The sequence below is a fragment of the Vespa crabro genome, chromosome 11, assembly GCF_910589235.1.
Source record: "Vespa crabro chromosome 11, iyVesCrab1.2, whole genome shotgun sequence".
NCBI classification, from domain to species: domain Eukaryota; kingdom Metazoa; phylum Arthropoda; class Insecta; order Hymenoptera; family Vespidae; genus Vespa; species Vespa crabro.
In genome coordinates this window covers 2,956,246-2,981,087 of record NC_060965.1, presented here as the reverse complement: position 1 = coordinate 2,981,087, position 24,842 = coordinate 2,956,246, and the positions used below count along the sequence as shown (strand labels likewise).

General features: G+C 30.0%; 5 protein-coding genes across 8 annotated transcripts; 2 read left to right on the top strand and 3 right to left on the bottom strand.

Moving 5' to 3' along the window:
• Positions 1-244: 244 nt before the first annotated feature.
• On the bottom strand, positions 245-7,554 carry LOC124428145 (arylphorin subunit beta-like). Its single transcript, XM_046971882.1, has 11 exons — positions 7,249-7,554; positions 6,737-7,067; positions 6,257-6,663; positions 5,867-6,183; positions 5,455-5,801; positions 4,961-5,355; positions 2,912-3,121; positions 2,083-2,832; positions 1,675-1,991; positions 1,240-1,592; positions 245-1,159 (listed from the first exon to the last, which is right to left on the bottom strand). The coding sequence occupies exons 1-11, from the start codon at positions 7,465-7,467 to the stop codon at positions 750-752; spliced, it is 4,056 nt and encodes a 1,351-aa protein (XP_046827838.1). The 5' UTR covers positions 7,468-7,554; the 3' UTR covers positions 245-749.
• Positions 7,555-9,007: 1,453 nt separating this feature from the next.
• On the bottom strand, positions 9,008-10,103 carry LOC124428046. Its single transcript, XM_046971629.1, has 2 exons — positions 9,499-10,103; positions 9,008-9,294 (listed from the first exon to the last, which is right to left on the bottom strand). Exons 1-2 carry the CDS (start codon positions 9,748-9,750, stop codon positions 9,148-9,150), a joined length of 399 nt encoding a protein of 132 aa, XP_046827585.1. The 5' UTR covers positions 9,751-10,103; the 3' UTR covers positions 9,008-9,147.
• A 150-nt stretch (positions 10,104-10,253) lies between these two features.
• On the bottom strand, positions 10,254-13,743 carry LOC124428045 (WD repeat-containing protein 43). 2 transcript variants are annotated; one of them, XM_046971628.1, is made up of 8 exons: positions 13,584-13,738; positions 13,206-13,427; positions 12,360-12,857; positions 11,677-12,121; positions 11,295-11,604; positions 10,965-11,212; positions 10,650-10,843; positions 10,254-10,570 (listed from the first exon to the last, which is right to left on the bottom strand). In XM_046971628.1, exons 2-7 carry the CDS (start codon positions 13,398-13,400, stop codon positions 10,665-10,667), a joined length of 1,875 nt encoding a protein of 624 aa, XP_046827584.1. In that variant the 5' UTR covers positions 13,401-13,427; positions 13,584-13,738; the 3' UTR covers positions 10,254-10,570; positions 10,650-10,664. The 2 variants fall into 2 exon arrangements, with proteins under 2 accessions (XP_046827584.1, XP_046827583.1); XM_046971627.1 differs by having other exon boundaries at positions 13,206-13,743.
• A 486-nt stretch (positions 13,744-14,229) lies between these two features.
• On the top strand, positions 14,230-16,259 carry LOC124427830 (geranylgeranyl transferase type-2 subunit beta). Of its 3 annotated transcripts, none has more exons than XM_046971178.1 (6): positions 14,230-14,557; positions 14,642-14,746; positions 14,972-15,328; positions 15,432-15,576; positions 15,676-15,833; positions 15,913-16,259. In XM_046971178.1, the coding sequence occupies exons 1-6, from the start codon at positions 14,555-14,557 to the stop codon at positions 16,123-16,125; spliced, it is 981 nt and encodes a 326-aa protein (XP_046827134.1). In that variant the 5' UTR covers positions 14,230-14,554; the 3' UTR covers positions 16,126-16,259. The 3 variants fall into 3 exon arrangements, with proteins under 3 accessions (XP_046827134.1, XP_046827133.1, XP_046827135.1); XM_046971177.1 differs by having other exon boundaries at positions 14,232-14,557; positions 15,658-15,833; XM_046971179.1 differs by lacking the exons at positions 14,230-14,557; positions 14,642-14,746 and adding an exon at positions 14,753-14,895 and having other exon boundaries at positions 15,658-15,833.
• A 546-nt stretch (positions 16,260-16,805) lies between these two features.
• LOC124428144 (protein spaetzle 5) lies at positions 16,806-24,110 on the top strand. Its single transcript, XM_046971881.1, has 8 exons — positions 16,806-16,891; positions 19,453-19,564; positions 19,910-20,064; positions 22,762-22,851; positions 22,940-23,095; positions 23,167-23,328; positions 23,397-23,642; positions 23,723-24,110. The coding sequence occupies exons 1-8, from the start codon at positions 16,806-16,808 to the stop codon at positions 23,895-23,897; spliced, it is 1,182 nt and encodes a 393-aa protein (XP_046827837.1). The 3' UTR covers positions 23,898-24,110.
• Positions 24,111-24,842: the final 732 nt, after the last annotated feature.

Below are 24,842 nucleotides of genomic sequence, written 5' to 3'. Positions count from 1 at the left end.
TTAAAAAAACATTTTATTAAATTATAAGATTTTTCGAGCGTATATTAATGATCATATATATCGAACATTATTCTCAATACTTTTTATAAAGAGGTTATCTTGTTTAAAATAAATATAAACATTATGCAATTATAGTTTATCCTATTACGCGGTTAGTATGATTTGTAGCGGAACAGTCAATGAGGTGTACAAAACAAGGGGTGGACTCATGGAACATCTGGGCTTGAAAGATAAATCATTAAAATGTGTAATTAACTGATATAGCTCTATCAGCATATTTATTCTCAATAATAAAAAAATTGGATATAATTATCCCAGATAAGAACATACCTATCATTATTATCGCATCTTCGCTCTCATAATTCCGATAAAAGCTAGACTTACGCTTAATCATTTGCATGAACTTCTTGTTAATTATGACCCCGTAGTTTGCATGGATCCGGATTTTTCTCAATCTACTGACGAGTCACATGTTTAAATCATCTTTTGATCTATTTTTATGTTTTTTTCTTTCATGTTATCGCAAAAGAAAAATAAAATAGGACTAGTATACGTAAAAAGAAAACTATCGAACTTTAAGGTGTCAATTATAAATCGGAAATTTTATTGAAAACATTTCAACGCTCTGTATAAGAAATTAACGGAGATAAATATTCCACGTGCTTTTAGCGAGAACTCTGCAGTCTTTTTCTTTGATTCTCTTTGATGTATCTCTTATGAAAAATTCAAACAATTTAATTAAAAATGTTTTAGACGGTAACGTTCATTTCATCGAGTTGCTTATGGAAGATAAGGACATCCTTGAAGTGAAGATTAGATAAAGTAAAGTTGTACGCTTGAACTGGCTTGTCCAATGGGAAACCCATTGGACGTCCATCCATGACAGAAGTTCCCCAGATTGGCAAGTCAATCTTGAAAGATTTGGTCTCATCAACTGGTGCAATGTGTACGAAAAGTTTGAATGGCATGCCTTCTTTCTTTCCTTTAGGAAGCATCAGACGGTCTGGGAATCCGTAAAGTTTCGTGGTATAGACGTATGTCTCCACACCATCGATGGCCTTCAGCATTTTCTTGTAGAGTAATTCACTAGGAACGTCATCGGGAGCAACGTAGATTGATTCATGGCTGCTTCGTTCGACCTTATTGGTACCAACTTTGACTGTAATTCAAATAGAAATGATATTAACATTCTTTGTAAGATAGATTAGATTAAAGTTCGAAGATAAGCGATATACTAACGGTCGACTGTCCATTGGTCTAATTCTATGAAGTTCATGTAATTTTCACTGATATCAACTTCGTGTCCATGTACAGTGTATTTGGGTCCAAGGAACACACGCACTACAGCTTTTACAACCTTGTCGCTGTTTACGGTAATGTGATAAGTGAAAGGCTTATGATTGAGACGATTTTGACGTGCCTTGATCAACGTGGATTGAGCTTCTTTGTGATTTTGTACTGAAACAGCATTGTTGATCATAGATTCGAAGTGATCAAAGTATGTCATTAATTTGTCTACGGCAACAGATTCAATCATGACACCAGGGAAACTAAGTTCTTCTTGTGTATAGCTAGGCATGTTCTTTTTGTAACTAAAATAAACAATCTTCATTAAGTAATAATACATAATATATAGAATTATCATTCATTCTAACATATTCTTTAAATACAAACTTTAATAAGTAGGTGACGACGTTCTTGTACATGCTAAAGAAGACAGGATCTCTTGTACTTGTACTGAAGATTTCTAATGCATTAGGAACAATTTGGTATTTGGTATTTGGTTCCAAACTGAGTCCGAAGACCTTTCTACAAAGGAGGTCGTATTGTCCATAGTATTTTGGATTTAATGTATCAGCGTTTCCTTGGATGATGTTACCGAGAATATTGAGACCTCCCTCAGTATAGATATTTACTTTTTGACCGTTAACATCTTCAACGTAACCAGAATCAATGGCATCGGCAATACGAGTTTCAAGATGTTCAACTTTCTAAAAATCCGAAAATTTATTGTAATAATTTACAAATACGTAATAATTTAATAAATTCTATACTTCATCTAATAATAATTTTCTCACCAACCTGTACATGTTTATGCATGGAAAGTGGTACTACAGCATTGGTTTCACGATGAGAGAATGGTAGTCCATTGTGATGGTGCATTGTTGGATAGTATCCAGTAACAATTGGATGATTGACATCAACATAGTTAACTTCGCCCAAATCATTTGATAATCTTTCCAAATAGTAACGGGTTAGTAATTGTTTGTGATTAAATAAGTACATTTCACCTCGAACGTTGGTAGGTAATTTGTATTGAACGCTGTTCATCCAATAAGGGAAATCGTGGCTACTCATGAAATAGTATTGTCCAAGACCAACATCTTCGGTGAAATAGGTCAGCTTTTGTTCAGGTACATCGTTCCTTACGAGATACCAACCAGAGTAGTTACTGTGAATCACGTGATAATTAACACCACCTACGGTCTTCTTTAAACTAGTATCACCCATTCCAAGATGGTATGCTTTATGTAAGACATCGTCGTTGAAGAATAAATTTGGCAGGACTTCATACAGAGGTGGAAGACGAACGTATTGGGTATCGCTACGATGAAGAACGGCAACACTAAGAGCATAAATAAACATATGCTCGTTCATATTGAATCGTGCCCATACTGCAGTGTTGTAGAAGGTGTCAAAGTCCTTAGCAGAATATAAGAGATTGAACAAACAAACAGTTTCCTCGTGAAGTTGAGGATACATGATAGAGAAGACTTGGCCTCGTGGCAACATTCCATGTTTCCAGCGTTGAAGGAATTCGGTCACTGCAGTCTTTAATAAAAAACACAAAAAGAATTTAGAATCTTAACAAACAGCTAAGAAAACATTCTTTATTTAAAGATCGAATTACCTTGTCCGCATAGGAACCGACGTGATCCTCAATGCTGAACGAACGAGCCTTTTGATAGAGTTCTGGGTGATAAACCGTCGGCTGATCGACGTGCCAAAATAATTCGTAGATACTCTTCTGTTTGATTAGATATGCTTTGTCGGCGGTATGAACTGGGATAGCGTTTGCTAAGCAAAACGCTCCCAAAAGCAATAGAATTATTTTCATTTTTTATCACCTTTCCTTCTTACCCTGTTTAAAGTTCTTCTCCTGTGCCGTAAATTAGATCCGTTCGTGTTTCCCTGCCGGAGATGAAACGCGATTCACTGATGCCAATTGTCCCTTATATACCATACAATATGTTTAATATCAGTTTTGACCTGGCGACAACCCCCTGACTTTGCTTTCAGACAAGATACATAAGTGAATGAGATAATATTTGTAAAAAGATAATCACATTTAATGGTTACGTCAAATGAACTGTCTTTTTATATCGACAGAAAATTAAGAAAGAAAAAATTTTATTATGTCAATTTAAAAAGAAATATAATCACAATACCCTTTGACATAATATATAACAGAGACCTCATGATATGACGATAATCTTGCTAATCCATTTTAATTTCTTTTAGAATACTCCAGAAAATGTACAAAAATCCAAGTTAAACTTATCGATTTAAATGTTGAAGAAGAATATTAAATTTTATGAAAGTAAAAAAAACAAACGTAATAGAACTATTCGTTTTAATATTAAAAATATAAAAGAATTATATATAATCGACAACTTTTTTAAAAAACTTCGAACGCCGTATGATATAATAACGTATCGGTTAAATTTGACGGTATAAAATATGAAATTAAAAAAGAAAAAACGATGAAAGAATTATATTACATTTAAGTATATTAAATAGTGAAATAAAAAACGAAAAAAAAATATAACATCAAATATAATTTTGTATGTATGTGTGACTTTTTAAATATTATTATATAAGTGCATCTACATCATTCACTTTATATTTATCCTTATCTTTCTTATTTCATTTTTTATTTAATTAAGACTCCCTCTGGCATATATTATCTATTAATATTTATTGCTTTCTTCAAATAATCTATCTAATAATATTTACTGCTATCTTAAATAAGACTTTAAAAAATTGTAATATTATGTAATTTAACCTGATCCCCTGATTAATGATTTTTAAATACAAAAAAGTTATAATTTAAAAAAAAAACCAATTGCAGTAATACAAATGTCTTTTTTTTTCGAATCGAACATAAAATATTTGATTGAAATAATTAATCAATTTTTATAAAAAGTATAGTTCTTATATATAAATATACCCATCACTTTTAATTGTATTATATTATAAACGCATAATTTACATATACATGCATTTATTGTAAAAAATAGATACATACATACATACATACATACATGCATACATACATATATATATATATTATTGTAATATAAAAAGAAATTATATATAAATGATGCATTGAAAGAAGTAATATAATAATTATATTTCATTATTTACATTTATTTTGATAACACATGTATTATCGTAATATATTTTTGTACGATAAAATTACATTTCCATCAATTAAATTTTATTCTCCTTGTTAAAATAAATATTTCTTTAAAAAATAACTAATAATAAATTCAATTGATAATACGATTAAAATGTATATTTTAAAAATGTTAAAATTCTAATATTCAAGATAGTTCATCGACTTTAAAATATTGATAACGAACCCATTAATAAAATATTCATAGTTATTATCATTATTATTTAATTAATAAATAAAGTTTTATATTTTAAAAATTAATAAGCTATAATCTGTATATTAATATAGATTATAAGATAACAGATTATAAGCTAAAAGATTATAGATATTGTTGGCAATTTCTTGATTAAATGAAGGTGTTAGGAATTTTGAAAATGGAATAGCGGGTTAACAGTATTTAATTCATTTAAAATGTATTTTTGACATTTTTTTACAAATTAACAGTCACGTGGTACAAAATCGCATCCAAAGATATATTTGCCGTTAAGTCTAATTAGAGTAATAATTAGAGAACTTTTCGGTATCCTTTGTATTGTAGACATAAACGTCTTTGAAATACATATTAGGAGTAAAGAATTTCCAGGTGTACATTGGTCTGTCAAGAGGGAAACCGAATGGCTTGCCGTCGTAAGTCATTTTACCGAAGATAGGTAGTTCGATGTGGATCATTTTCGATTCGTCATATGGACTCAAATAGAAGAACATCTTGAATTTCATACCCTCGGGTTTACCCTTAGGAAGAGTTAGACGTTCAGGAAAAGCGTAGACTTTCTCATAATAAGTAAATGGCTCGCTACCACTGACAGCGTTCTGGAGTTTTTTGTAGAACTTATCGCTAGACGTTTTGTAAATAGCTTCGGTGCTTGCATGTTCGATGTTATTTATACCTTGCTTTACTGCAAAAAGAAAAAATAATTAATTAAAAATAACAATTATTGTACTATTATTGTTGCGTTTACATAAATGTCTATTAAAATATCAAATAATTTACTAACGTAACACATCGAATTGGTCCAACATTACGAAGTATTTATAGTATTTGCTGAGGTAACTCATGTCTTGACCTATAGCAGGTCCAAGGAAAACCTTGACTAGGACTTTGATGTCTTTGTCGGAATTCACACTTAGACGGTAAGTAAATGGTTTATAATTGAGGCAATAACGACGAGTCTTGATATACAGGGATGACCCTTCTTTGAAACTATTAAAGTATACGGCATTGTTAATCGTTGCCTCACAGTAATCGAAATAAGTCCAAAGTTTGTCCATATTGACGGATTCAATCTTGATACCAGGGAAGTCGAGTTCGCTCTGGGAGTAAACTGGTATATGTTTCTTGTATCTAAAGTTACAAATTAAATTCGATTATATATCTGTTATATTTTGATGGATATATTTAATGCTAACCTTTCTACGTAATTATTGATTTTATTAAAGAGAGCATAGAAAGTTGGATCCCTCATGCTGGTACTATACAATTGCATAGCACTTGGCATGGTCTTGTCTTTGTCCGTATAATCAAAGTTGGTTCCAAAAACATTTCTTGCCAATATTTCATACATTCCGTAGTAATATTTGTTACAGGTATCAGAGTTACCTTCGATCAGATTACCGAGAATATTTAATCCTTCGGGAGTATAAATGTTGACAAATTTGCCATTGCTGTCTAAAACTAATCCAGAATCAATGGCATTCATAAAACGAAATTCTAGAGTATCAATTTCCTACGAAGGAATTGAAATGAAAATAAGTATCATCATTATTGTTATATCGTGTTTTCTATCGCATACCACAAACCTTTAAATATTGGTATTTGTAATAAGGTACATTGTAATAAGACTTGTATGGGGGTATTACAACACCATTACTAAATACCACAGAAGAATGGAATCCTGGGTAAAATAGTTTCTGTAAGTTAAAATCTTCGATCTCACCCAAGTCATTCGACAAGCGTTCCAAGTAGTAACGAGCGACCAGTTGCTGGTGGACATACAAGTAGAAAATACCACGATATTCCCGAGGAATATTGTATTCTTTGCTATTCAACCAGAATGGGAAGATCTGACGGAAATAGAAATAGTAGGTATTCAAACCAAAATCTTCCGTAAAGTAGTCTAATTTGTTTTCTTCCGAGAACGTGTTAGTATAGTTACTGTAGATTACGTAAATGTCCGTATTATTCATATTGCCAGTAGAAGTTAAACCTATAAATAAATAAAGAATGTAGAGTATTAATTGAGTTAATAGTAATACAAGAAGAACATTCAATCTATGTACCATGCATCATTTTGATGCGCTGTGCCTCCTGAATGACATTCGAGTCAAAGAAATAATTTGGATTTACTTCATAAGGTAACATAGGCATAATATATTTGCAATCGGGTCTATAGAAAATGGCAACGTAGAAAGCTAGCGTGAAGACATCGGGATTCACGGAAAAACGTGCCCAAGCAGCGGTCTTATAGAAGATATCGAAATCTTTTGCATTATAGAAGAGTTTGAACAATAGAATCATTTCGTTAAGGTGCTCTTCGTAGAATGGCGAAAAGGTGGCCTCGCGGCTAAGCATGCCGCGTTTATAATAATGAAGGAACTCTTTGACGACATCCTGTAAAACAAAATAATCTTATTGTCATAATTCTATGAATCTTTTCAAATTCTTACGAACTTTCTATATTCGCTCTTAAAAAAAAAAAGAGATCAATTAGAAAGACTTATGAAGAATGTACGTTCAATCGTTCTTCATGATCTTAACAGTTATGAAAAAATTAAACATGATGGATGATCACCTTTTCTTTGTACATTTCCACATTGTTCTCGATTTTATAGTTACGTCCAATATTGTAAAATTCTACGTCGGTTAGAACGTTTTGTTTGACAAAAAGCAATAATTCATGGATCTTCTTTTGCTTTTGTACGAAATTCATGTCAGCAACGTGACTTTTAATACTGACGGCGTCCGACAGACATAATGCCGTCAGAACTAAGAAGAGCACTTCCTTCAACATCCTTCTATAATTTATCCTTTTCTTGCCTCTTGGCTGAGATCTTTACCCCAACGGTTAGGGAGAATGATGAGACATCAGAACACAGGGCCTCGCTTTTATACCGGTGCTTTTTCTTTGTAATCATTGTAACCTGTGACCTAGAATGTTCGTCGTTCGTCGCGATGATGAAATTGATCGTTTTATAACTAAATAACGCAACAAAAATAGATCATGCATGTTTCCAAGTTGAAAAATACTTTGTCTTGATATTAAAAGATGTGTATATAATGAGAACATTGAATCAAAATTTGATGAAATTAATATTTCGTCTCTATTCGATAAATATTTGTTATGATCTTAATATTTCAATATAACTTTAAAAAATATATCGTACCTGTCTTATAACTTTATTAATATTTCTATAAATATTATTAAGTTATACTTATATATTGTAAATTTTTATATATTAAAAATTACATTTTTCTAATTTGCTATTTCATTAGCTAGAAAAATCCAAATCAATTCGTTAAAGATAAGAATGTTAGGATGAATCCAGTAAAATCTTGTTATAATTAAATACAATGTAAAATGAAGAGTGTAAAGAACGATTATACGAAAAACACTCATGAAAACAGTTTCGAAAGATATAAAAGTTCCATTTCTCTTTAAGTCATCGCTAATATTATCATTGCTAATAAATTTACTAGAATTAAGTAGATTATGTTAAAATGTCAATTACGGAGAAAAAAAAGACAAGTGAGAACTTTTACAATTGAATTCTCTTCTTTTTCGCTTCATAACTCTTCTTTTTACAAAAGTTACTTCATCTATTCTATGTCCGAGAATCTCCGATGAATTATCCTTCAATAAAAAATTTAATGAAATTAAACATTTCATTAATAATGATTTGATTTAATTAAAAATATTTTTTTTATGACTCATGCGTGAAAAAGATATTTTTTTCGGCAATGTAAAATTATATGGTTAAAAAATCTACAATATCATAAATTCATTTAGACAATATCTTTTCTAAGCTTATTCTTATAAATATATGAGTAATATGGTGATTATCTTTTTCGAATCGTGCATCCATATGCCTGTTTACATCTTTCGGAAAAGACTGATTACGTCGTAATCTTTCATTTATCACTAATCATTAAAATTATATAAAAAGAAAAAGAAAAAAAAAAAGAAAAAAAGAAAAGAAAAGAATGGATGAAGAGGAACTATCTACACTTAATTAAGCCTCATTTAAATAATAATGAATGATTACGTTGACACATCACAGCTTGATTTATTGCTCGTTTGTCGTTCCATAAGATAATTAATTATAAAAAATATAAAAAAGGGAAAAATCATTTTTAGGATATGTATGGTTTGCTCATTGTTTTTAATTCAAGCAAAAGTCTTCTTCTTCCAATAGTTTTTTTGACATTTTACATATTTTAGAAGACATATCACTTCATTTTGTAAATCAAAATATTCTGCAAATATAATGAAAAGAATTCACAGTTAAGTATTATTTTATTAAAAGGTTTATGAATAAATTGTCCACCAGGAGTTTATCATATCTGTTACGTAAAGTTAATCACTCGAGTTTTTACTATTACGATTAAATAATGGAAAATTGTAAATCTTTGAAAAATCATTGGGAATAATAAAATCGAAGACAATGTTACCTTCTAAAAGATATTTTTCATTCTATTTAAAATTATTCTCGTCGTACTCGGGAAAAGTTATTTTATGCATTGTAATAATATTTTTTGTTATTTCTTTGTGCACTTCTTCGGTTAAAGGAACTGTACACATGTAATTACTGACATACAAAAAGATACGAAGCCAGGAATCCTAGAAAAATAATTAATATTTATTAATATCAAAATATCCATATTTTTCATGTCATGTCACTTTTTCAAATTTACTTTTTGTGGTTGATAATCGAGGCAAGATTTTTATCAACGAAATACAATGCATATTTATTGATATTTGATAACTTTACATTAATGATTGATAATTAAAATGAAAATAAAATCGAAATAACAAATTACGCACGTTAAAAGTATTTTCTAATGTGTTTAATTGCTTTTCCAAATCAAGTATATATAATTTTATCTTTGTATTAGTCTCATTTTCTTGATTCGAGGTTACGATATGTTGATTCCAGTTATCATTTTTATTAAAGTTATTTATATCTTCACGAATTTCAATTCGTAATTTGTCGAGTTTTTGTTTCAATGTGATTAGAAGATTAGAAAATTTAGACATTATGTAATGAAAACTCGTCATTGAAATTATAGCATCCATATTATCTTTTGACAATAATCTATTTAAAGAAGAAATACAAATGTTTCTTTCAATAACTAATGCCTAATCATAATTAATGACGTTAAATAAAATAATGTTGAAAACGATTAAATTTCACAACATTTCAACAAATTATCGTACAGTTCGATATATGAAAAAATACAAATCTTCGATATTCTTATTAATTTGTTTTATTTGTATCTGAAAACGGTAATCCTCGATTTAAATATAGTGGCATTGTGAGCGCATAACCGGGATTTTATATAATATAAAAGTAATATATATATAAATATATATATATATATATATATATATATATATATATATATATATACATATACATATACACACATATATATTTTTTTAATATTTAAATAACAAATAAAAATGATACAATCATTACTTGTTAATTAAAGTTCAAAAATTATCGTCGATTAAGTCTTATTTTTTCACATGCTATCAAAATTTAGGTTAACGTGAAAATTAAGAAAAACAAGAAAACGTTGATGATAAACGAATATTTCTTTAATATGTACAATTCGATTTTATGCTTGTAATATATTTAAGAAGTGTGGCATTATGAAAAAGTAGGAATATGTCATTTTCGAACTTTACATGTGGGTTTTCATTATGTATCAGTTTTTACAATAAGTATTATGAATAATTATTTGGTATAAACCTTAAACAGATTTTAAAATTACATCTTAAAGTTCAATCTTGGAGTTCAATTTGTAGATGAATTCCATTTAAGGATTTTATACCATACTGTTGGCGCCACTCATATTTACTATTCACTGCTCTCAGGAACTCTAAATTGGGTCTAAAAATAAATATTTTATATTAGAATTTATATTTTACGTTAAAATTAAACCTTTATCATTTATGACAAATAATCGTACAATGATGATAAAAATTCAACTGCTTATAAAGTCATTTTCGTCTTTAGATATAACACTTTTATTGTCATCTTCATTATGCTCTTCTTGCTCTTCTTGTTCTTCTTGCTCTTCTTGATCGGACATTTCCTCCCAATTCTCATCTGATTCACTCTCTAAGTCTACCTCATCCAAAGCCGGACCTTCGTCAGATGAATCTGTGTATAACAAAAAGAGCAAAAAATTAATACGAAATATAAATTATGTTTTTCATATTTAATATACGATAATAACAAATCAAAATGTTTTATTCATAAAATGTTGATCATAAATTCCGACCTGCATCTTGATAAACAAGCAAAGTGTCCTCCATTATATTATTGTCTTGTTCTTCTTTGCTTCTGGTAATTTGTCCGGTTATAAGCGAAACGCGTCCTCTTAATCTTGATATTTGTGTCAATAACATTAGTTTTGCATCGATCAAACTCAAAATAGGACTAAGTGATTCTCCAATATTTGGATGTGATAGGAAGTGTGCTGCATGCGTTGTTATCAATATTTGTAACCACATAGTAGCAATCTTACTCCTAAAATACATTATTTTTTGAATTGCTAAAATATTCTACGATTAACATAATAATGATTAATTGACAATAAAAGATATCTTACGGATATGTTTTGCCTTGTAACATTGCACATAATTCTTTAAGCAAAGGTGTTATTGCCTGGATAGGCAATTTGGCAATAGTGTTCCTAATTATTCTTTCATTTTTAGTAAATAATACATTATTTAATATTGTCCTATCTTTGCTGTTTAATCCTTGCATTAACAATTGTATCATATTAGCTCCTTTCGAAGGAGTCCTGCCTATAGCATTTGTTTCTACATTCAAACTAAGATTTTCCAATCTATCTTTCAAAGGTAATTGAGAGCCTGCTGAACTGGTTCTATTTCTTTTTATTGCTGTACTCCCTGTTCCTAGATATAACAATCATATTTAATTTAGCAAATGAAAATAATTAAATTTTAACAAATAAATTTATATATTACCAGGCGCTAGATATTCTACATTATCTTCTGTAATGGTGGCTTTTACTTTTGTAACTGATTCTTCTTTCCTTTCTTTTGTTCTTTTTACTTCAGAACGTATTAAATACTGTATTTTATCTGAAAAGTCTGGTGTAACTTTCTCAAATGTCGGATTGATGTAAGAACCATATGCTAATAATAATTTTTCATTTTCTATCAATTTTGCCATAAGAATAGGAATCTGTTGTATAGTTTCTTTCTGATGTACATCCGAAGCAACTGCAATAGTCAGTGTAGGCTTCAATGGCTTAGAACGTCCATTAGGTTGATATTTAAAGATATGTGCTTGTCCTGACCTAGTAATGGCTAATACCATCACTTGAGACTCTTCATTCACATGTACAGAAACAGATAAAGCTTCATCTTGCATCGCTAATGTAGCCATAGGACATTTATCATTTTTGGTCTAAATAAATTGAAAACGATATAATTAATAATAATTCTATCATACTGGATGAATCATATGAAACGGATTAGTCATATTTATTGCTTAGTTATTGATAAAAATTTCAATACAAGAAAAATGTAAAATAAATACTTTTACTATGAAACCAAATAATAAATATAATTTATCCATTTTATATAACTCATCTCACATAATTTTTATTGACATAAATGATAGTCTAATATATTGTGTGACGTACTTCATCTAAAGCCCATATACTAAGATATCCATCTTCACATGCTCCGCTGATTAAATAACTGGCGTTTTTGTTCACTGTTATTGGATTTAATGAAGTAACCTGACCAGCATGTCCAGTAAAAGTCCTAATGATTTGTTTTGTGGACAAATTCCACCATTTGATTATTCTTTCTGCAGAGATCATGGATTTTCCATCTTGCATCACTGCTAAGGCTGTAACTTTCGCTTTACCAGATTTCCACTTACACTTTATCCCATTTTCTTTAATATTCCATTCAACTATATGATAATCATCAGCGGCTGTAAATAAACCACAATTTGCCGACCAAGTCAAAGCTGTTATACATGAAGAATGGCCATTTTCTAATTGACCACAAACAGTAGCAGCTGCAGTATCATATAAAGTGATCTTTCCATTTACAGATCCCATAGCAATAATTCCTTTTTGTTCTATTTCTTCTGAGATCAACTTCCTTCTGCGTTTCTTCCATGGTGAGAGCTAAAATGATATAAAGAACTCTATTAATATAAGATTAATTGAGTAACAATAAAATTATTATACATTGTGGTATAATGAAATAAATTTTCTTAAATATTTAAAATATATCAATGAAAAGATATATAGTTCAATAAATATTCTTTGTAGAGCTAATATAACCTAAATTTATCCTGTTACAAATATCTATTAAATAGAAAATCTCATAATTATCGAAGAAATGAAACTTTACACATACGTAGTTGTTATAAAAATTATTTATAAGAAACAATTATACAAAACCAATGGCAAATCAAAATAAACATACTTATTGACATAATTAAATTGAAAAATAAAAACCACATGGCATACCGACGTGCTTGTTGCCTGAGTATTTACGGAGATCCAACATAAGACACTACATGGCGAATAAAGATGTAAATTTGGTACGTATTCTTGCTTGAGTCTGTTCGTTGCTACTTCCCAAATCTTCAATTTTCCATCACTGCCACAATAAGCAAAATATTGACCGTCTTGAGAAAACGTGGTACAAGCCGCGTTCGCCATTTTGACCGCTACTAACTTTAACTGCCTCTATATCGGCGTCGTATAATATGTAACTATTATTTTTAAATTTCAAGTATCAGATTATATATAAATTTCAATAGAAGTATGTTAATAATTATGAACATTTAGTTTACATTCTTAAATTTATTGATAAAATAGAAGAAATAAGCTTTCAACGCTTACACGCTTCAACGTATAATTTACAACGTTTATACGTTTCAACGTATACTACAGAACGTATACACGTGCTAAATTTGACTCGCATAGCCAATCGCTTCTTATCCCTACTTTTTCTTTTGTTTCTCTTTAACGTTTCTCACTCCCACCACATACGAATCACTCTGTAGGAGCTTTACGGTATTATATTCTATTTACAAATAAAAGATTTTAACATCTTAAAATGCCTGTCTCTTAGCCAATTTTAATTCCTGTTAATGTTTCATTTGTTCATTGATAATATTTATACTTTATTCTTATTGGTTAAAATACCATAGCATACATATAGCTTTCTATAATTCAATTATCCAATTGTATTGTCTGTATAGATGTGAAAACGTTCTCATTGGTCATTGTGATATTATAATTACGTTCATCAAAAGATGGCCGACATGTTTTGTTGCAAGTATCGTCTGCTAGTATCAAATTTACGATAATTATTTTCATAAAATTAAACAATTGAATTTCTTAAAAACAAAATAATTCTTTTTTCCTTTGTAATTAATATCGTTCCTAATAACTTTATCAAATATGCTAATCTGTGATTTTATTTGTTTACTAACACCTTTATACTCATATTTTCATCAGGCAGGTTCGCCTTCTAGATACTAGATACTCATTGTAGTCAATTTATTACAGTTGATTCCATGTTTCTTTAAGATTTTAAATATATTATATTTTGTAATTTTTCTGCGTAATAGTCATTTTAGAGGGTTGTGTAGGAAACGTTATCTTTTGAATGGCAAAGTTCTTTTGCTTTTAAAGTGAAAAAAATCATTATCATAGTTTATGTAATACTGTCTATTGTAGAATTGATCATTGTTATTTTACAGTATATTAAATAAGAGAGATTGTTTATCAAATGAATGGTCTTGAAAATAATGAAAATATAATATCAATTTAATTTATGAGTGAAATATAAAAGATATGATATCAAAATGGTTAGTATATATATTTATATTTTTTGTATATTTATATTATTTTTGTATATCAATATTAACATAATTTTATTATATTTTCTATAGCCAATGATAACGCATGACGTTAAACTACCAGCTGTTGTTCCAGAATTATTATTAGAAAAGCATGCAGATTATCTTATTGCTTATGGAAACAATAAAGATGAATATGTAAGTAATACTTACATTTAGCCCTTTAGGCACTACGCGCCACTTCCTGCTAGATACTCTTGTAGGATACGCCATTATGGATGCTTCTCAATAAGTAACATTTTAAGACAAATAACTACTACAGTGACTGAAATTCTTATCTGAAACTTGTATGCATTAATGTTACAATCAACAAGGGTTAAACAAGGGTTGAATTGGTTGAATTTTCACTTATTAACTTTTCAGACTTACTGTATGACAGAACATGTACGAATGTCTGGTATATATTGGGGCCTTAATGCATTAGATTTAATGGGTAAACTTGATCGTACCAATAAAGAGGAAATCTTAGAATTCATCAAACAATGTCAAAGTGATAGTGGTGGTATTTCTGCTAGCGTACAGCATGATCCACATTTACTTTATACACTTAGTGCAGTTCAAATATTATGCCTTTATGATGCATTAGATGTAGTAGATAAAGATAAAATCGTTAAATATGTTAAAGAAAGGCAACAACAAGATGGTAGTTTCACTGGTGATATCTGGGGTGAAGTAGATACTAGATTTTCCTTCTGTGCAATTGCTACTTTATCACTTTTGGTAAGAAATTTTTTAATGTAATGTGATAACAAATTTATAAATCTAAAATTTATTTTCTCTATATATTGGAAATCTTTACAAAATATTGACTTTGTAATTTCAGAATCGTTTAGATGCTATAGATGTGGAAAAGGCTGTAGAATTTGTAATTAAGTGTATGAATTTTGACGGGGGATTTGGTTCTAAGCCTGGATCTGAAAGTCATGCTGGTTTAGTTTATTGCTGTGTAGGACTTTTATCAATAACAGGTAATGCATGTTACAATGGATACAAGAAAACATATATGCATATACAAGTTTTCATATACAAGTTGTTTTTTTCATATTTAGGACATTTGCATTTAATAGATGCAGATCGTTTAGCTTGGTGGTTATGTGAAAGACAACTTCCATCTGGTGGTCTAAATGGTAGGCCAGAAAAACTACCAGATGTATGTTATTCTTGGTGGGTTCTCTCTACACTCACAATTTTAAATCGTCTTCATTGGATAGATAAAAAACGTCTAGTAAGTAATTAATGTAAGAATATGATACCATTAAGTAAAACAAAAAAGTGTACAAATATCTTTATTTCTTGTACTACAGGTAGATTACGTTTTGACGTGTCAAGATATTGATAGTGGAGGCTTTGGTGATAGACCTGGTGATATCGCTGATCCTTTTCATACATTATTTGGACTTACTGCATTATCGTTATTGCATACTGATTATCCATTGAAAGACGTAAATCCGACTTATTGTTTACCACAATATGTAGTAGATCGTTTAGGACTTGTACCAACACGAGTGGATATATGATTCCATATATATATACATTGCACAATTTAAAAATAAGTTTAAATTATGTAACATTTAATTGTATTACATTTATGTATTATAAATCATCCATTATAAATCATAATGGAATATGGAATATAATTTTTTATGTACGACACTATCTTTTCTCTTTCCTATAGAATAACAAATTTTATTCCAAGAAAAGAGAATGAAGTAGATTATTAATAATACGTTGCAAAAGTTTATATCATGAATTATCACAATTTTTGTCCGATTTTAATTATCAAAGACTCATTCGAAAGATAAAGATATTCTACACGAGGTTATCTAATCAGATTTTTGGAAGATGTTAGATCTTTTCCAAAAATTATGTTTAATAATAAATAATTTTCAAGAGTAGTTTTATTATGCTTGTTTATATCTTTCATGCGCATGCACCGCTTATTTAGGATTGATCGCTTCATAATTAATTGAATAGATTTAAGCATATCCTGTTTCAACTGTTTAAAATAATATTCTATTATCTGTGCGATCATTAAAATGGCTTTCTACATTTATCAAATATTTGTACTTGATCGATAAAAAATTATTATTATTTTATACTATTATCTGCTCAAAAAATAGAACTGCTAAAATTAAACGGAATCTACTATAGCAGATCTTTTTCACTCCCGATAAAATAGGTATCTTAATATCGAATGATGGTAAAACAAGAATCTACATCAACGACTTATGATATAAAGGAATCTACTTTATCGAAGCTCACTAAAAAGATTTCTCTGCACAGGTTGATGGTTAAATAGGAATATATTTTACCGACTGTTGATAAAGTAAAAATCTAGTTAACCATCAGTCAGTAACAAAGGGCTCTGTTTACGATTTTCGTCCAAAAGTAGATTTTTTTGTTTTTAACGATCCAACGCAGAGAAGAAAAGGAAGTAATGAAAGAATTCTAGGGGTTGCGAAGAATGGCGTACAAACTTGAGAATTATATAAATGAGAACGAGAGGTGAACATCTTGAATATCGTTCTGTCCGAGCATATTCAAAGTACTCAAATGGAGTTCGAGTTTTCTCCATTGAAACTATATTAAATATATCTCCATTAAATATATATTTAAATACATATATTCTAATTATTATTATTATTATTATTATTATTTTTATATATTATTGAATTATATATAATTATTATTATAGTAGTAGTAATAGTCGTAGTAATAATATAAGGTAGACTATTGCATAAGGGGAAACCACTAAAAAATAGCGCCGAGATTTCTTCCTCATAGATAATGTGAAAACGAGCTCATGATTTAATTTTTATTAAAATAATATATAGCATATGAGTATTCTCTAATTATTATATTTGATAAAATAACTAAACAAATCACTGAGCGAGATAATTCAGATTCTCCATGTGAGCATTATGAATGCGTTTTTTTGCGTTTTGAACAAAGAAAATCTGAGGTTTAATTTTCGCACACAAATAATAAGGTAATCGGCTAATTCATGGAAACAAAACACTAACTTCTCAAGCGTACATATGAAAATCATAAATGGAACTTCGTTTTTTACCGCAGATTTCATTATACTAAAAATATTGATAACATCAACAATGAACTATTCAAAGAAAACAAAGTTTCTTTAAAAATTTGAAAGAACGATTTCCTTGTTTAAATCTTTATTTTTAAAATGAGATCCTGTTTATCAAAATCTATTAAAAATTACGTCGTGAATTCATTGCTAGCGTAAAACTTTATAAAATCTGAATAATTAACAGATTTAACAAAAATAAAATATTAATTTTGATGGATTCTCATAGAAGGAACTATTTGTAAGAAAGGAAATGACTAAAATAAATGAAAATAAAATAATTAAATAAACAGAGTAAATAAATGGAAAAGCTTAATGAATTATCAAGTATCGTGAGTTTTATGATATCGTATTCAATCGGTCCACGTTTCTGACGGTAGTGAAAGTGCACACGTTCGTATGTACCCCACCTTTGACGATGAATAAACGTGCGTGCGCGGACATATTGACGTTAACTGGCCTAAGACCGGCCCGCGTAAAATGAAGCGGGGCAAAACGCGTTAGTCCCCGAACCAAGAAACTTCTCAACACAGAAAAGACAAATAGTTGTTATTCGTCGATGTTAACGGGCCGTCGAATATTCTATCGAAATCGTATTGGTATAATATTAAAAGAAACATTAATCTTTCAACATCGACAAAGTTAATCGAGAAAATTTATTATATTTATTATAGTTTTCCGTTCTTGATGGACCAATCCTCGAACGGTGCGGCTTGTTATCTAATCGAAAATAATTTCCTTTAAACCACAATTCATAGTCGTGTCATTAACTGCTTAACGATCTTGTAAATCGTCTCCCTTAATCATCGTTTATAGTCATCAGTGGTCGGTCACGTGCGTTTTGCTCGATGTAATTATTTTGCGATATCAACGAAGTAACGTACGACGAAACAAACGTGAAACATTGATCGTGTATGAAGTAATAATAATATATTATATATATATGTGTATTTATTTATTCGTCGAGTAAATGTAAAAGAAATATTATTAGATTATAAATCGATCGACACGTTAATACGACGTATGAAGAACGAAGAAATCTGAAGAAATAATGAATCGGAAAATGAAAATAATTTTAGCAGATCTATTTCTATTTGTAAGTATTGAATGACTTGATTGATTGATAAAATAATTGTATTGTTTTATTAATGATATTTAAAGTATAAGAGGGTATAAGAATTATTTTTTTTTTTTTTTTATTATAATACTTCTGTCGTACATATTGATTACTATTGCTTTCATTGCAAGTGAGTTGCAAATTTAGTTTATTGTAAACTTTACGTCGCACAGGAGAGAGGCTCATAATTATAATCATTTTTCATTACTTGTTTTCTTAGCGTCCATACGACAATCGATGAGTCGCTAATAGCTTTGGCGATGTCATGCGATGAGTCAAGGGAAAGAAAGATCATTAACGTAATACGAATTACTCCGTTTTGTATAGAGACGTTACATCAGAACTCGATTTTATCAATAATAAAAAAAAAAAAAGAAAAAAAAAAGAAGAAACATTTACAATTAGAAATATATTTCCGTTTAATCGAATTTAATGGAAAATACGATAAACATTAACAGGGAATACATTGACAAATGATTCAAATGTTCATTGTCTTATCGTTTCATATCTATTCTTTTCTTTTCTAATATCTTGCATGTATTCTTTTTATCCTTAACTAGAACGAGTCTGGTTAATAGAGAAATCATAATGATATTAACATCTTAATCATTATAAGTTCGTGATTTGTGTTCACCTCAGCAATGATTATAACGAGATATTCGAGCGAGTTTATATCGTTGAATCCGGGTTGAGTCACTCTTGGTTTCATGAAGATGAAACGACCTTGCAAGCGGCCAAAGACACTTTAAAAGTAATGAGCCTTCAAATCGACAGAAAGAACAACATCCGTCGTGTCTCATCTATGTTCATTATAGTCTCGAAATCTTTTTTGTATTAATATAGTTATGTTTAAATATAAATTAATTGTATGAATTTAAAGCGAATAAGCGAGATGAAGAACTAAAGAAAAAAGTAAACGTAACAAAAAAAGAAAAAAAAAAAGAAAGAAAGAAAAAAAGAAAATTACGGAAGGAGAAATTAGACCGAAAATATTATTTTTATGAGCCTTTCAAAAATCGTTTCATATTTTATATAACATTAATTTTCATATTAATGATTTAATATCAATGTAATAAATGAAAAAAAAAATCGTAAGATATTTTTAGGCGGAACACGGGGTGAACCTTGTACGGAGTACGGTTGTCCTGGACGACCACAATACGAACCGTTCGTCCCAGCACCTCCAGGACACACACCGAGATGCGCCAAGCCAGGACAAACGTTTTGTGAGTCTTTGGATCATTATCCTCAGTAAGTAGAACGCAAGTGAAAATATAAATGATTCATCTCAAGTGAACACATAAAAAGATATGATGTCACTGACTTCGGGTAAAATCGAACGATGAACTATTACCTTTTTCGGTTAACCTTACTCGAGAGAAAAAAAAAAGTGAAGAATGATAAAATGGAGAAAAAAAATTTAAGTCAGGCCCGGTTCCAAGTATTGATATTCTTACGAACGTTTCCGAATATCGTGCGGCATACGAATGATCTCCGTGCGTGTCAAATCTTCCTTCCCGAAGGGAAAGTCACGGAAGAAATGGTGCCATAATTCGATATTCTTAACGTAATTTTATTTATGCCTTTACCTTTTTTCCTTTCATCCTTTTCTCGATATTCTTGCTAAAATAGAGGAAAAGGAAGAGAAAGAAAGGAAAAGGAAGAGAGGGAGAAGAAAAGGAAAAGGGAGAGAGGGAGAGAGAGAGAGAGAGAGAAATTGAAAAAAGAAGAAATTTGATTCGTATAAAATCGCGTAACTATTATGTAAAGAGGAACGAGGTCGAAGATACAAAGTTATCATTACGTACGAGCACGATATCATCCGTGAGTTTCGTAGTATGATCATCGGACCATGACCGTGGCCTTGATGTGGTCATGCTCAACACCTGTCGAGATAATTATCGAATCCGTTACGAAAACGATTCTCTTTTAAAGAATTGATCCATTTTTATATATCTATTGTTAATTTATTTTTCACTCAATTTTTCCTTTTTTTTTTTTTCTTTTTTTTATTTTTTATTCGCTTAACGTAATAAGTGCATATAAATTTTGCGATACTTCGATTATAAATAACAAAAATGAATAGGATTTTATTGCTCGAATATTAATATCATTTCTTAATTTTTTTTTCATATTTCATTATCATTAGTCACGCATTATTCTGTCTGTCCTATATTATTATCACATGGATAGAAATTCATTTGCTTAAAATAGTTTCGAGAATAAAAATGGGCCTGAAAGATCTATCGATCCGACAAAGATAGAAGACGGAAAGGAATTTCATAACGAAATTTCTCACGATGTTTTGTACCTCATGTAGACATGATAGAACATGGCCTGGTTTCAACTATTACATCCAAGATGTATGTATAGCTAGGCTAGTCAATATTATTATCTCACGTGGCAAAGAGACAGGAGTCTGTTGAGAAAGAAAATCCATGCACGTTCAAGGAACCGTGTCTATTATATATGGTCTTTGAAAGTGTATTTTTCTAACACATACACTCTTTCTTTCTCTCTCTCTCTCTCTCTCTCTCTCTCTCTCTCTCTTTCTCACTCTCTCTCTCACTTTTTTAATTGAATATAATACTATTTCTTAATGTAGTTGTTTCAGATACATTCTTAGCTAGTTCGTAAGAAATTTAATTCAACTGTAATATATTTTACGACGTCATAATTCTTTTCTTTTTTTTTTTTCTTTTTACAAGCGCATCTAATTTAATAAGTTTATAAACAATATCATAACAATTCATTTCTTCGTACTTTTATTATATTTTCAAGTTAATGCAGTTCATTTAAAAATGTATCTTGTTGTTTCCAATGGCCTTAAAATAAATTCATGCATAATTTATACAGATCAAGGTGTGACAATGTTCGATCTATATTTTTTTTCTTTTCTTGTTTTTTTTTTTTTTTTTTTTTTTTTTTTTTTTTAATTGAAACTTCGTAAGAGCAGCTCAATTACTTCGATGTATTATTTTTCAACGCCTACGACTTCCTTCTAAACGTGACAATCACTCAATGAAGAAATAAATTCATCGTGGTCACTATTCTTAGACCGATACATAGTGAAAGGCCATGCTTTCTTACTGCTTCGGAGAAGCGCGTATCTCTCGTCGACCTCCTTCTGATTCTTGCGGAAATAAATAAAAAGAAGTTGTGAATATTTTTAACAAACGAAACGGTAATCGAACGTGTATGCAATCACAAGTAAAATATTTCTAGCTTGTAGGAAGAGATATTTTGGTTAAAGAAATATCAATATTGAGTATTCATGAGTATTCGTGAATCAAACAAATTTGAAAGATTAATTCGAAGATACTCGAAAAATTAAGAAGACATTATTATAAAAACGTTAGAGTAAAGAAAGAGAAAGAGAGAGAGAGAGAGAGAGAGAGAGAGAGAAAGAGAGAGAAAGAGAGAAGGCAAGAGATTAAAGATTATTCTCGATTACGGTCAACCGTGATCGAAGAATACCGAGGTTGTATAACGGTCACGAATGAGAGAAGAAAATACATTATAGCTGTCGGCTATGAATTAAACATCGGAAACACCTTTTAACGATGTTTCTCGCTTCGGAGAAAGTTTAAATATCTATGTACAGCATACATCTTCGATATACTCAATTCGTTTTATGTAGATAACATTACGAATTTCTTGCCCTATCAATTTTTTACCGTCGAATCTTTTTTTCTCCGATAGATGCCGTCGACAGAAAGAAGTCGTCAACTTTTTGACCCGATAGTTTTGAAAGTCTATGAGACATTCACAATATGGAACGTGTACAGACATTTCTTTTTCTTCTTTTTCTGATCGCTAACGATTGAAATTCGAAATTAGCATATGTAATGTTTGTGTTGAGAATACGGTCGAAGTCTTTTGAATTTTTATAATCTTTATAAAAAATTGCTTCCATTGTCTTACCTTTTTTTTTTTTTTATATTACAGACAGCTTATAAAATTCCTCGTCGATAAGTGTAGTTTTGACTTCAGTACGGCATTGAGAGATGAGTCTCATGAAGATTTCAATGCTTACAGGTTTGTGAACAGATATGAGTATTATGTGTATAACAGAATAATATTATAAATATATCTATTTATTTAATAAAATAAATGATCATATCAGTTCATCACCTGATTATCATCAAGGCTACGAGTATCCACGACAAGATACCCCTACCTTATATTCACAGCCTTTGCCTATTTTACCGTCTCACTATCCAGTAGGTAGGCAACCAACTTTTATATACGGGCCACCGTTTAATAGTACTCATCATAATGGGTAAATATAAGCTTTTATGTTTTGCTTTATGTATTAATAATATGAAATACAATGAAGTTATATTAACTCAGATACAAATATGCGGCACCTTCAAGACATGAGAGAAATCCACTTTTGGATGTAGAATCTTCAACGAAGAATCATCCACAACAACACTCAGAATATTCTATATTTTCTCAAGCGCCATCTTTGAAATCATTCAAACAGGATCGAACGTGGTGGATGAACAATGGGTGAGACATTTATAAAGATTGTATTTTGAAGAATTGATGATTTTATCGCGAGCTGTGTTTCGATTCAGATATGTACGTAGCAATAAAATGGCACCACAAACGTTCCACGAGAATCCGCTCTTACAGTATGTGAACCTGAAAACGGAACGAACGAAGAGGCAAATGAATACGGATACTGTTGCTCTTTGTCCAACTGAAGCGCAATACATCACACCAAAAGCTGCCCTTAACAATCGAGGTAACTGGATGTATGTCGTTAATCTTGCCGAACAGGACGACAAATACTCGCAACTCGTCAAAAGTGAAAAGTGTTCGTAAGTAAATATATCATATTTTTTGTTTTTAATATTTTATAAGCAATGAGAGTTTTTATGTACACTTTTATTTTTCATAGAACAAATACTTGCAATGGTCTATGCTCTCTTCCTGCTGGATATACGAGCACATGCCAACAACAATTTGTGCAAAAGAGACTGGTTGCATTAGAGGGAAGCGGAAATCGACTTTACACTGATATTTTTTGGTTCCCACATGGTTGCTCATGTCATGTTAGGTTTAACGGCTTATAAAAATAACATATTTATTAATGAAATTTCAATAATTACAATAACGAAAAGGAAAGAGAATATCATCATAAATTCCACCATTATCAGTATCATTATCGCTACATTATCCTAGTGAAGTCAATAATAAAATATAGTATGAATAATTTAGTTATAATTAGAGTGATAGATATTCCGAGAAGGGTAAAAAACTATGATAATATTGTGATCATATTTAATAAGATATTACTAAAAATCAATGTAAGCAATAATAGCAAATTATTAATTTACCGATAGTTAACATCACCAATGCAATACACAAAACAAATGGAAACTACTATACTATTTTGTAAGGTTGATCAACTATACGGTCGATAAAACAGTTCCTTACTATTATCAATAAATTGCACGGAAAATAGAACTGTATTATTACTATATTTGACTTGCAAATCAGGACTTTACTATCAATCGATAAAACAAAAATCTACTATTACTGCCTGATGACAAAACAGGGATCTACTTTAGTAACTTATAGTAAAAGAAGGATTTTTTTACCATTACCTAGTGACTAGACAGTCTATTGTTGCAGCTGTTTGGTAAATAAAACAGAGATCTGCTATTACCGCCTGTTCGATTTACTGAGATTATATCGATCAGTATAACTGCGCCCTGCCATATGACTTATAAGACTAATTTTTAGGGTGATTCATATATTTTAGTATAGGATACTATTGTTGGAAAGTTATAAAATAGATATATTAATATTTATAACAACGAGAGAGAGAGAGAGAGAGAGAGAGAGAGAGAGAGAAAGAATACATTTTAGATTTTTTCAATATAATAGATTGATTAAGAACATTTTAGATATTAATCCATATTGTCGATCTAAGTACTTGTGAAATAATGTTTAGGATGCAAGATTATTTGAAGAGTGATCTTGTTGTTTGATTTATCATTACCCTCCCCCTTTTC

Coding starts and splice junctions, on each gene's coding strand:
- LOC124428145 (XM_046971882.1), bottom strand. CDS start 7,467: ATGTTGAAGGAAGTGCTCTTCTTAGTTCTGACGGCATTATGTCTGTCG. Junction 6,664..6,736: donor GCGCATCAAAATGATGCATG/GTACATAGATTG, acceptor ATTTATTTATAG/GTTTAACTTCTACTGGCAAT. Junction 6,184..6,256: donor ACAAATACCAATATTTAAAG/GTTTGTGGTATG, acceptor ATTCCTTCGTAG/GAAATTGATACTCTAGAATT.
- LOC124428046 (XM_046971629.1), bottom strand. CDS start 9,750: ATGGATGCTATAATTTCAATGACGAGTTTTCATTACATAATGTCTAAA. Junction 9,295..9,498: donor CATTAGAAAATACTTTTAAC/GTGCGTAATTTG, acceptor TTATTTTTCTAG/GATTCCTGGCTTCGTATCTT.
- LOC124428045 (XM_046971627.1), bottom strand. CDS start 13,400: ATGGCGAACGCGGCTTGTACCACGTTTTCTCAAGACGGTCAATATTTT. Junction 11,605..11,676: donor TGTAGAATATCTAGCGCCTG/GTAATATATAAA, acceptor TGTTATATCTAG/GAACAGGGAGTACAGCAATA. Junction 10,844..10,964: donor GCTTGTTTATCAAGATGCAG/GTCGGAATTTAT, acceptor TGTTATACACAG/ATTCATCTGACGAAGGTCCG.
- LOC124427830 (XM_046971177.1), top strand. Junction 14,747..14,971: donor GAAACAATAAAGATGAATAT/GTAAGTAATACT, acceptor TTAACTTTTCAG/ACTTACTGTATGACAGAACA. Junction 15,834..15,912: donor GGATAGATAAAAAACGTCTA/GTAAGTAATTAA, acceptor CTTGTACTACAG/GTAGATTACGTTTTGACGTG.
- LOC124428144 (XM_046971881.1), top strand. CDS start 16,806: ATGGTAAAACAAGAATCTACATCAACGACTTATGATATAAAGGAATCT. Junction 16,892..19,452: donor AAAAAGATTTCTCTGCACAG/GTTGATGGTTAA, acceptor TGTTCACCTCAG/CAATGATTATAACGAGATAT. Junction 23,643..23,722: donor GTCAAAAGTGAAAAGTGTTC/GTAAGTAAATAT, acceptor TATTTTTCATAG/AACAAATACTTGCAATGGTC.